This window comes from Callospermophilus lateralis, chromosome 7 (assembly GCF_048772815.1).
Source record: "Callospermophilus lateralis isolate mCalLat2 chromosome 7, mCalLat2.hap1, whole genome shotgun sequence".
Taxonomy (NCBI): domain Eukaryota; kingdom Metazoa; phylum Chordata; class Mammalia; order Rodentia; family Sciuridae; genus Callospermophilus; species Callospermophilus lateralis.
The window spans coordinates 133790025-133800723 of record NC_135311.1 but is presented as its reverse complement, the minus strand read 5'-3'; the positions used below and the strand labels follow the sequence as shown (position 1 = coordinate 133800723).

Sequence of the window (10699 nt, the reverse complement as noted above, 5' to 3'; positions counted from 1 at the left end):
ATGAAAGCCTATCTAAAGAGTGCCGAGGGCTTTTTTGTCCTGAATAAAAGCACCACAATTGGGAAGCATGAGGATTCAGACCTTGTTTTGGAGGTAAGAAGGCTCACCAGCTGCTGCCCACCCGGACCCCAGCCCCACGCCCCTCCAGCCATCCCCCGCACCCTGGGACTCCCACCTCTTGAAGCACAGCAGCCACGGGGCTCCTTGTGCTACCAAGAATCAGTGTGAATAAGCCGAGCCCCTGAGCACGGCAGCATGACAGCCACTCTGTCCTTTGCTGAACACATCGTGGATGCCCCACTGAAAGGCCCTCCACAGCCTTCTGGGCTGATCTGGAAAGCAGGTGTGGAGCTGGTACACTGACCTCCACCTGCTCCCTTTTTTTGGAGAGGTGGATAACTGGGGATCGAACCCACAGGCACTTAACCAGGGAGCCACATCCCAGCCCTTTGTAGTTTTGAGACAGGGTCTCGCTAAGTTGCTTAGGGCCTCACTGAGTTGCTGAGGCTAGCTTTGAACTTGCAATCCTCCTGCCTCAGCCTCCCAATCTGCTGGGATTATGGGTGTGCGCCTCTGCTCCTGGTCCCTCTTTCTCTTCTCAAAGCCTCTTGGGACGGTTCTGGGCCCCTCAGAGCTCACCAGGCTAAGTCCCGGACTCGGCATCTTTTTCGTTGCATTTCCTTCTTGATTTAGCACTAGTTTGGTTTAAAGCCTCAGTTCATTGACAGTCAAGGAAGTTGGAAAAAAGAAAGGAATAATAAAAACAGCGGCTTTGCTCCTTTTTAAATATTGAAGGGGGTTAAAATATTAAAGTGGAAAGAGAAACACAGCAGAATCCTCTATGACTGTGGGAAGGAGCTCTCTCAGACTTGCTCAGCTTACATGCTTAATTTTTTTCTTTTGAAATAATAATTATAGAGAGATTGAGTGTGTGTGGCAGCCAGTGATCCCCAGTGGGTGCATATTATGTGAGTCTAACAATATCAAAACCAGGAAGCCGACCTTGGTCCTGTGTGTGTGTGTGGGTGTGTGTGTGTTCCTGTGTCATTGTGTCACACGTATAGGTTCATGTGTAGCAACTGAGTGGCAGCACCATATGCCCCTTGTGTACCCCTGGGTAGTCACAGTACCCGCCCCCATCCATGACCCCAGCAACCACTCATTTAATCTCCATCTCTGTAATTTTCAGAGTGCTACATAAATAAAGTCACACAGTGAGTGACCTTTTGAGACTAGGGGTTTGTTTTTGTTTTTGTTTGTTTTTCGTCGGCCTTTGAGATCCATTTAGACTGTCCCTGGGCCCTTTGGGTTGCTGGACAGCGTCCATGTTAACCGTGCACACTCCAAAGCACAGTTTGATGGTGGCCAGTTTGAGGATTTTGTAAAGAAACCGTCGTGTCCAGGTTCTTGGTGGACATGTTTTCATCTCTCAGGATCAATGCCTGGGAACGCGAGGCAGGACCACATGGTAAACGCACGTTCGGTGCCTCAAGAAGTCACCAGGTGGTTATCCAAAGTGGCCGGACTGTTTTACATTCCCACCAGTGATGTGCGTGTGACTGCAGCTCACTGACCACCGTGTCCCCCTGCTGTCCATGTGGGCCTCCTGGTCAGCAGCCGTGGCGTCTCACGCTCTTGGTCTGCGTTTCCCCTGTGGCTTGTGAGGTTGGGCATCTTTTCCGGAACGTAGCTGCCTGTTCCTGCCTCGGGTCCTTCTCCTGGTTGGACGGCCTGAGCCTTCTCTGTGGGCTTCTGAGAGTCCCTGCAACCCAGACGCGAGTCCTTGTCAGCTCCCGGGCAGTGACTACCTCCTCCCTCCTCTGGCTGGTCTCCTCACCTGGCAGAGGCGCTCACAGGACAAAGCTTTCGCTCTTGAGGAGGGGGACGCCTCCCTCTTGCGAATCCTCTGTTTGGCGTCACGTCTGGGACACGTCCACGTACGCGTGAAGCACCAAGGTCTCTCCGACGTTTTCCTCTAGCCGTTTTGACATTGTGTGTTGATATTCAAGTCTACAGATGACTCTGATCCCTTTTTGTCACATCCTAAGTCCAGGTCGGTGTCCATTATTTGGCCCGTGGGTCGGCAGTCGCTGGAGGACCATTTCTTGGAAAAGCACCGTTGAATTGCTTTTGTACTTTTCTCTGAGGTCCTCTGGCTGCACTTGTGTGGGGAGCATGTTGGGCTCAGTGTCATGTTCTGTGGATCTGTGTGCCCGTCCCTCGGCTGACGTGAGGCAGCTGTGACCACGGCAGCTCTCCAAGCCTTCAGCAGTCAGAGGGCTTCCTCCCGCTTCATTTCTATGTTTCAAAATTGCCCATTTCACTTCCTTTGCTTTTCCACATAGATTATTAGGACGACCCTGTTTATATCTATAAAGCGTCCTGCTGGGATTCAGGTAGGAACTGTTTAAACCTGTGTTTAAAAACCTGAGAAGAATGGTTATCTGGACAATGTCACCTCCCGTCCGTGAATGAGGAGTGTCTCCGTTTATGGGGTCTTCTTTGATCTCTTTCTGAGTCTTTTATAGTCACAAGTCCTGGGCACATTTCATTAGATTTGTACTTGCGCATTCTCTTGGGTCATTATTGATGGTAAATAGTATTATACTCTTCATTTTGGTTTCTACCTATCTATTGCCAGAATACAGAAGTACGGGGTGGGTTGGCGGGTTGGTGCATGCTCACATGGTAACTTGCAACCTTAACTTTCTAGGGATTTGATATGTAAATAGCCACATCATCTGCAAGCAGGAACGGTTTCACGGTTTCCCTTTGTGATCTCTATGCCTTTAATTTAACTTTCCTTTAATATTGCAATGGCTAGGACTTCCAGTACTCTGTAGAGCAAGGGTAGTGGAAGTGGTATAATCTTTATATCTGCCCTATTCTCGATTTTAAGGGGACAGCATAATCTTCTGCCGTTAAATATGATGTTAACTCCAGTGAGTTTGAAGAATGTTCTTTATCAAGCTGAGAAGGCTCCCCTGTGTTGCTGGTTTTCTGAGAGTGTTCATCATAAACCTGGCAGATCTGATTTTCACCCACGACATGGTCTCCCAGCAAGGAAAAAAGAAACCTGTTCAGTGACAAAGTAGTAAAAACAAAGAAAATGAACTGAAGTTTCTTCTGAGCCCAAGAGTGAGATTTTAGGCAGTTCTACTTCCCATCTGGCTGAGGTGGGAGCAGGGACTCTCCATTTTGGGTCCAATGATGATATCAGAAAACTAGTAATTTTTACAAGTGCAGGCTTTGGTGAAGACAGACCTGGGCTTGGTCTCTTCAGGCCGTTTTGCAGCTCTGTGACTTCAGGCAATTTGCCTCTGGCTCTGAGCTCATTTCCCCGTCTGTGCACCGCCCACCTGTCAGGAATGTGGGGATCAGTGATAAAATGCATACAGAGTGCTGGGCACCCAGCACTGCTCATGGTCATTGCTTATGGTCTCATAAAATGAGATAGAAGCATTCACCGGGGTGCACAGGACTGAGACAGGGAGCCCCTGTTTGGAAAGGGAACTGAGGAGGACAATCATTATCATATAGACAGAAACAGACTTGCACTTGGGGCACAAAAATGATCGACTGCTTTCTCTTCCTGGGCCTCGGCTTTAAGGTCAGTCACCACAGGCAGCAGTGGTCACAGTGACCAGGAAGGAAGCACCATCTGGCTCAGGCTTGGGACAGAGGGCAGAGGAGTTGCCAGATGCCTTGTGAATGCATTTTTTTGAAGGGTTCTCACATCTTCCCTTAGACAAATTCTCTTCCCAGAGCTTAAATCAATGTGGGGAGGAGGCTTTAAGGGATGGGGGAGGGTCTGTTTTAAGTGCCCAAATCTACATCATGGCAGCATTTTCCTGTTTTATAAAACAAGATGAAAACTTCCCCTCTGCTGACTTTGATGGGCCTTTCTAATTAGTCAAAGAATCAGGCTGGATCCGCTACGGTCCACCCTGAGGAATAGTTAAACAATCAATTGACCCTTTTGTGTTATTTGAGCCGTTAAAAGTCGTCCCACTGCATAAAGTTCAAAAACCTAAAAAGAAAAAAAAAATCTTCCTTAAAATTACCCAGCAATTACACTTAGCAAATTAAAAAAAGATCATTGTTTTATTTGCCTGGTAGATCCTGAAGAACAGGGAGCCTGGCCTCCTAAGATTTCTACTCATTGGCAAGACTGACATAGTATTTTGATTGTTAATATCATGACAGTTTGACATTCTTCACATTTTCTGATGAAGGGAAGTACACATTGTAGTTTTTTTTTTTTTTTTTTTTAATTGAAGAAAGAAAGCGCAAGGAAGAGAATGAGCATCACTCGGAAGCGTGAGTCTCAGTGATGGTCAAGGCTGGTACTTGCAGGGCTTGGCCTCCAGACTCGGCTGGATCCTGTAGGGACTTGGCTTTCCTAAGCCAATTGGAAGCCTGCTTTAGCCAGCCTGGTTCTTGCTCTTATCATTGCTTATTCATTCCACAAATATTTACCTGGAGCCTCAGCAAGTGCAAGCCATGGGCAGTATCACGTCCATCGGTGCCTGCAGTCAGCAAGCTACCAGGACAGGGGGAGGGGCGTCACAGGATCCCACAGAGGTCTGCATGGTTTTGTGCCAACATCAGGACTCTAAAGGGGAAAAAATATGCAGAGCAAGGGGGAGCCAACTAGACAAGAAGGGGGTACAAGTGCAAAGGCCCTGGGGCAGTGGAAGGTGTGGTGAGCTCCCAGGACTGAAAGAAAACCAGTGTGTCCAGAAGAAAGAATGGGAAGGGGGCCGAGACAGCAGGACTTCCTCCTGCCGGGAAAGGATTCTGGTCTTTACCAGAAGGGCACTGGAAAGAGAGCCCTGAAAGAAGGGGGTGGCCTGCATTTTGACAGCTGGGACTTCTCCACTGGACACAGCTGCAAATCCCCTGCTGTTAACCTCCCTCAGTTCAGAGCTAAACCTTGTGATCTATGATTTTATAGGATTTCTTATGATTCGTGAACAAACTATCATTTTTATAGTTGAATGTGAATACTATTTATTTAGTTAAATTTTGCTTCGAGACAAGGGTCTTGCCATATGGCCCAGGATGGCCTTAAATTCCTGGACTCAGTGATCCTCCTGCCCCAACCTCTAATCAGCCGGGACTCTAAGGTGCCCACCATGCACCTGACGCATGGGACTATTATTTAAGCTCCACTGGAATCAGGGGTTCAGTTCTTCCAGGACCCACGGCACCAGCCTGAGGTTGTTGAATTACCCACGGGAGCTTGTTAAACCTGACCTTAGACGTCCTGGCACAGTGGGTGGGCGCTGGGGCCCAAGCATCTGCCCATTTCCCTGTTCCCCCGGTTCCAGTGGGGTCCCCAGGGAGATGGTGCCAGGACCATCCTGCAGGAGCCCTTCCCCTGGCTCCTGTGTCCCCTGGGCCTTGCCTTCTCCCGTCTGACCCCCTCCCACCCTTTCCTATGTACTGTTCCATAAACTTGGTTTTGAGGGGAAGAGGAGCCAAGGTTAAAGAGTGGAGCGAGCAGGAGCAGCTTCCAAGGGCTCACCTGCCCCACACTGGGCGGTCCCAGGAGTCCCCCCAAGCCTGCTCTGTGGGCCAGCGAATGAGTGCGCACCAGCTGGCCTGGGCTGGCCGGGGGACACAGCTGGGGAGGAGGTGGGCAGGGTCTAGGGCTGCTCGGTGGGGGCGCGCCCCTGTGGCGCCCCAGCCCTACTCTACGGCTCTCAGGGTTGGGAGCAAGTCAGCAAGTGGCCCGCACAGCACCCACCAGGCACTGAGTTCTGTCCCCCCGCAGGGCACCTGTCACTCTGGGCTGCCTTTGAGGGAAGCACCCTGGAGCCTGCATCGTCGTCTTTATTCTTGTTAAACGATGCTGCGCAGATTCCCTTCTACTTCCTTATGCGGAGGACAGGCGAGTCCCTCCGCGGAGGCAGCGGCCTGGGACCTGGCGCCTCTCACGCGATCCGCAGGCAGCCCTGGGTGCAGGTGCGCGCTCCACCAGCAGGAGGCGCCGCCCCTTGGTCTCGCCCATCCCAGCGGGAACCTCCTCTGCCCTGGTTTCAGTGGTCAGCGCCCATGTGGCAATTTATGGGCCCTCCAGCAGGTGGAGAGCTTCCAGGAGGACAAAGAAAAGAATAGATCATTTCCTTTCTCTCTCTCTCTCTCTCTCTCTCTCTCTCTCAAAATATGAACATCTTAAAATTTGCCATCTTGACCATTATGCACTCTGGGGCGTTAAGTATACTCACATTATGGTCCAGAAGTTTCTTGTCTCTGGAAACTGAAGCTCTGTGCACAGTGAAGAAAGACACCCCCCCCTCCTGTCTCCCCAGCACGAAGCCATCATCTTCCTGACAGTCCTCCTCTGAGTCTGCCCACTGTGGGCGGCTCATGTAAGTTGAATCCTGTGTGTTTGTCCTTTTGTCACTGGCTCTTCACTTTGCACAGTAATGTCCTCCAGGGCATCCACGTTGTGGCATGCGGAGTTGTTCCCTTTTCTTTAAGGGTGACCACATCTTGCTTCTCTACAGACACTCGGGCTGCTTCCATTTTGGCTACTATTAATAATGCTGCTATGAACGTGGCTGCCCATGTCTCTTTGAGACCTGCTTTCAGTTGTTTGTGGTACGTACCCAGAGGTGGAATGGTGAGATCACATGGTCATCCTAGTTTTGATTTTGGGGAACTGCTGTGCCATTCCCACAGCTGCACCATTTTACCATCCCAGCAGCCGTGGAAGCGTTCAGCTTCTCCGCATCCTCGCCAACGCGGATTTTCTCTTTGTGAAAGTAGCCGTCCTGCTGGGGGTGAGGCAGAAGATGGTGATCTTCTCACATTTAGACTGAGAAGTAGGCTGTATCTCGCATGAGTTTATTCAGGTCCCTGTGTATTCTATGCATGAATCACAGAATTGATCCCTCAAAACAATGCTGGGGGTAGGAGCTACTCTTGTTGCTATCCTCATACGCAGGTGTGGAGACGGGGCCCAGTGGGGACTCACCCAGCCTGTCTGAGGTGGAGGGTGACTTCCAGACCTGTCTGACTCAGAGCTTTGGGAGAAGGAAAATTCATACATTTGGCTCTGGGAACATCTAAAAATCTACATATCTGAAATTCCTTGTGAGCTCATGGAGGTAATAAGGTAGTCGATAAGCCAGGGGAATTCTTTACTGAGAAATCCTAAGCACAGATTAAGAGTCAAACAGTGAACTGGGTTTTCTCCTCCTTCTCCTGGAAGCAAGGAGCACAGGTGGCGCCCTCTACTGGGGAACTGGGGTAAAGAGGCGAGGGCTGGGGCTGGGCCGCGGCTTCCTAGAGCAGAGACCTTGAGGCTGTCCTGGGGACCCACAGGATCCTGCCTGGGTATCAGGGCCAGGTCCCCCCGAGAGGACCGAGCCTAGTGCCTCTTCAAAGAGAAACCTGCAGAGCAGGACAGGAAAGGATGCCCAGAGGTACCGAAGCACAGGCGTGAGTCTGAAGTGTTGGGAATGCTCTGGCTTGGCCTGGCGCACACATGTGAAAGGGCACCGGGGCCAGGCTACGTGTGGCACTTGTCTGGAAGATGGAACCCCTCCCCAGACGGCTTTCCAGCTGGGCGAGAGTGGGTTACCTTTGTGACTTTGAGAGAGAACATGGGGACAAGGCAGAACGAGTCAGGGAACAGCAGAGTGACTCTTAAGTGGCCAACTGCGTGAACTTGGCTCTGGATCACCTGCTGGAGGGACCCTGAGTCTGCCCTGGTGAGCCCAGGCCAGGCGGGCTGTGTGGCCGTCCCCAAGGTGACTCCCGAGTATGTGCCCTGGGGACAATCAGCAACTGTGCTGTAAGAGTGGAGATAGCACCTAGCCAGGTGTAGTGGGCTTTGTTTTCTATTTAAACAACACAGATTTATTTTCTCAAAGTTCCGTACTCAGCTGGTTGTCCCAGGTCACCCAAGGCCAGATGGACGTGTTGCTGGCCTGGGCTCTTCTCTGGGGTCTCGCGGCTAGTCTGCCTCCAGGGCCCCTCAGGCTGCTGGCAGAATTGGGTTCCGTGCTGTGACTGCACTGGGCCCCCTTCCCTTGCTGGCTGCTGCTCGGAGGTCATCTGGGCTCCCAGAAGCTGCCCACCTCTGTGGCTTGCGGCCCCCTTGCCTTCAAAGCCCGCAGCCGTGGCTCCTTCTGGCCTCAGCCGCTGTGGCCTCCCTCGCTCTGACTCACCTCAGCTCCAGCCAGAGTTCCTTGTTTCTGAAGGTGCATGTGATCCGATTAGCTCACTCGGCTCGTCTGGGATAATCTCCCTGTTCTGAGGCCTCTGATTAGTAATCTCTCCTGGTCCTGCACAGTCCTGCTATGGAATGCGGTGAATTCATGGGTCCCGGGCCCGAGACATGGGTGTCTCTGAAGGGCCACATGCCTGCTGCAGTGACTGCAGCCTCTTGGCTGGACACTGACCTGGGGTGGGCGTCATGTTTAGAGGAATCAGTAGGGTCCGTGCCAGGGGCAGGGGGAGATGCTGCTGAGGTGGCGGGGCCTTGGTGGCCCTGGTGCTCCCCGAGGGCCTGCCCTGTGGGCGCTGGGTTTGTACTTTTGTGGGTCATGAACTCCTCGAATCCTTGAACAGCCCTAGGAGTCGGGGCTGTTGTTTCATATTTTTCCGATGGGGAAGTAGAGGCATAAGCAGACTCAGAAGCCTGCCCGGGTCACCCCTCGCTCACACAGGAAGGAGGTGGAGGACTGGGATCCTCACCCAGGAGCCTGGGACCCCGCAGGCACACGGAGCTTCAGGAAAGAGGACTTGCAGTGACTCCCACAGAACTGCCATCTCTGGGGACTCCTGGCCCCAGGGTGGCACTGATTCCAGGGAGCTCAGAGTCCCCCGGAGCCCGCTCTCTCCAGCCGGCGCCCCAGCCTGCCCAGGAGGCCAGCCTCCTCTGCCCCGAGCTGCCGGGCCTGGCCTGGGTCAGGGCCGTCCCCTCACATCCTGTTTCTTCTGAAGGCCCCGTGTCCACTGTCGCTGCCTTACGTCTTTTCCTGAGGCGGTGACAGAAGTGGGGTGGGGGATGGGGTGGCCGAGGACCAAAAGGCAAAAAGAAAGAAAGCGGAACCCAGCAGCTGGTTTCAGAAACGCTGGGTCGTGGCCGGGCAGCGTCTTGTCGGCCTGGTGAGGGACGCTGGTCCAGCTCCGGGGGCACACGACAGAGCAGGAGGCACTTGACCTGCGCTGCTAGCAGTGGCCTCTCCACACACCGCCGGCCCCCTGACCTCCACCTCCAGGGCTGCTCTGCACTGTGCCCTGCACAGACAGAAAGCGGAGGCACCCAGAGCCTGGGTGCTGCTCGGAGCTCATTTGAGGCTCCCAGAAGCTTCCCAGGTTGCCCCGCGGGGAAGTTGGCGAGCGGTGCCTTGAGCCATGTGCCCACCTGGAAGCAGCCTGAGGGCCCCGACCACCCGCTGCCGCCTTCCCGACACCCCAGCCACAGGCCACACGCCCCCAGACATTCCAGATGCCACTGAGGGGCCTGGAGACCCACGGAGTCCACAAGGACCTGGCACTGGGGGTGGGAGACCCAGGCAGTGGTTGGGGAACCAGAGGAGACAGGAATGTTCCCGAAACACTTTGTGACACAGGAACGGCCTGGACAGGAGGCAGCTTTAGGAGGGTGGCCGGAGCAGGCTGCCGGCTGGAGGGAGGCTTCCAGCAGGCGAGGCCACACTGAAGGCACCGGGAGGTGGCTGATGAGCTAAAGCCAGGCCGGGGCAGGGGAGAGGAAGCAGGACAGGCTGGCCCTGGTGGTGGCGGGAAGGGGACTTGCTGTGTGGGAGGTCCGAGTCCTGGCAGGGACAGAAGGCTCACTGGGTCGGGGGAGGGGGATGGGCTGAGGTGAGTTTAGTGAAGTGGCCCTTGCAGAGGCCACAGGATGCAGAGACCCCCAAGGAGCGATCCTGCAGCGCCCAGAGCCATGGGGGGTCGGAGCTCCAGACCTGAGCAGGCGGGGAGGGGAGGGGGACGGGGCAGGGCCAGCTGGGAGCTGTGGCCCCTGGGGGAGGGCTGGTGGCACCACTGTGGGTGAGGGCCTAAACAACCTCTCCCACCCCCCTGCTCGGGTCTGGTCTCCACGGGCCAAACCCACGGGAAGAGGGTGAGGACCAGGAATGCTCCACGCGGGGCGACTGCCAGGCAGAGGGCACTGGAGGAGGGGCCATGCGCCGGGTGCAGGGAGACTCCAGGAGGCTGTTCATGAAGTGGGATGAAGGGCCCAAGCCCAGGGACCTGGCAGTGGGAGGTCAAGGTCTGGGGGTGGACTCCCGGTCCCAGTGAGGCGAGGCTGAAAACTGGCCTCAGAGGAAGGTTCCAGACCCGTTTCGAGCCTTGGCAGCTGGTCGCAGCTAGCAGGGCCTCTCTGCGGGTTCCTCCAGCCAGGCCGTCCTCCAAGGACGTCTCCATCTTAGCCGTTTTTAAGGCCACAGTCAGGAACGTTAAATGCATGCCATGGTTGTGCGTGACCAGCTTCCAGACGTCTTCCTCTGGCAGAAGTGAAACCCGGGCCCCCGCCCCACCCTGGCGTCCCCAAGCTCCCTTCCCTCTGTGAGTTGGACTCCTCCGGGCGCCTCCTAGAAGTGGCGTCACCATCTCTTGTGACTTTACTTCATTTAGTACAATGTCTGCAAGGCTCAGCATGTCCCAGCAAGACTTGGGAATTCCCTCCTTGTTAAAACAGGAATATTCTGCTGTG

At 54.1% G+C, this 10699-nt stretch overlaps 1 protein-coding gene across 1 annotated transcript in view; it reads left to right on the top strand.

Moving 5' to 3' along the window:
• The window catches only part of Fhad1 (forkhead associated phosphopeptide binding domain 1), a 113006-nt gene continuing 102307 nt past the window's right edge, over positions 1–10699 (top strand). Inside the window, exon 1 of the mRNA XM_077109975.1 lies at positions 1–93. Within this exon, the coding sequence (XP_076966090.1) occupies positions 1–93 (93 nt within the window). The remainder of the gene's footprint in view (positions 94–10699) is intronic.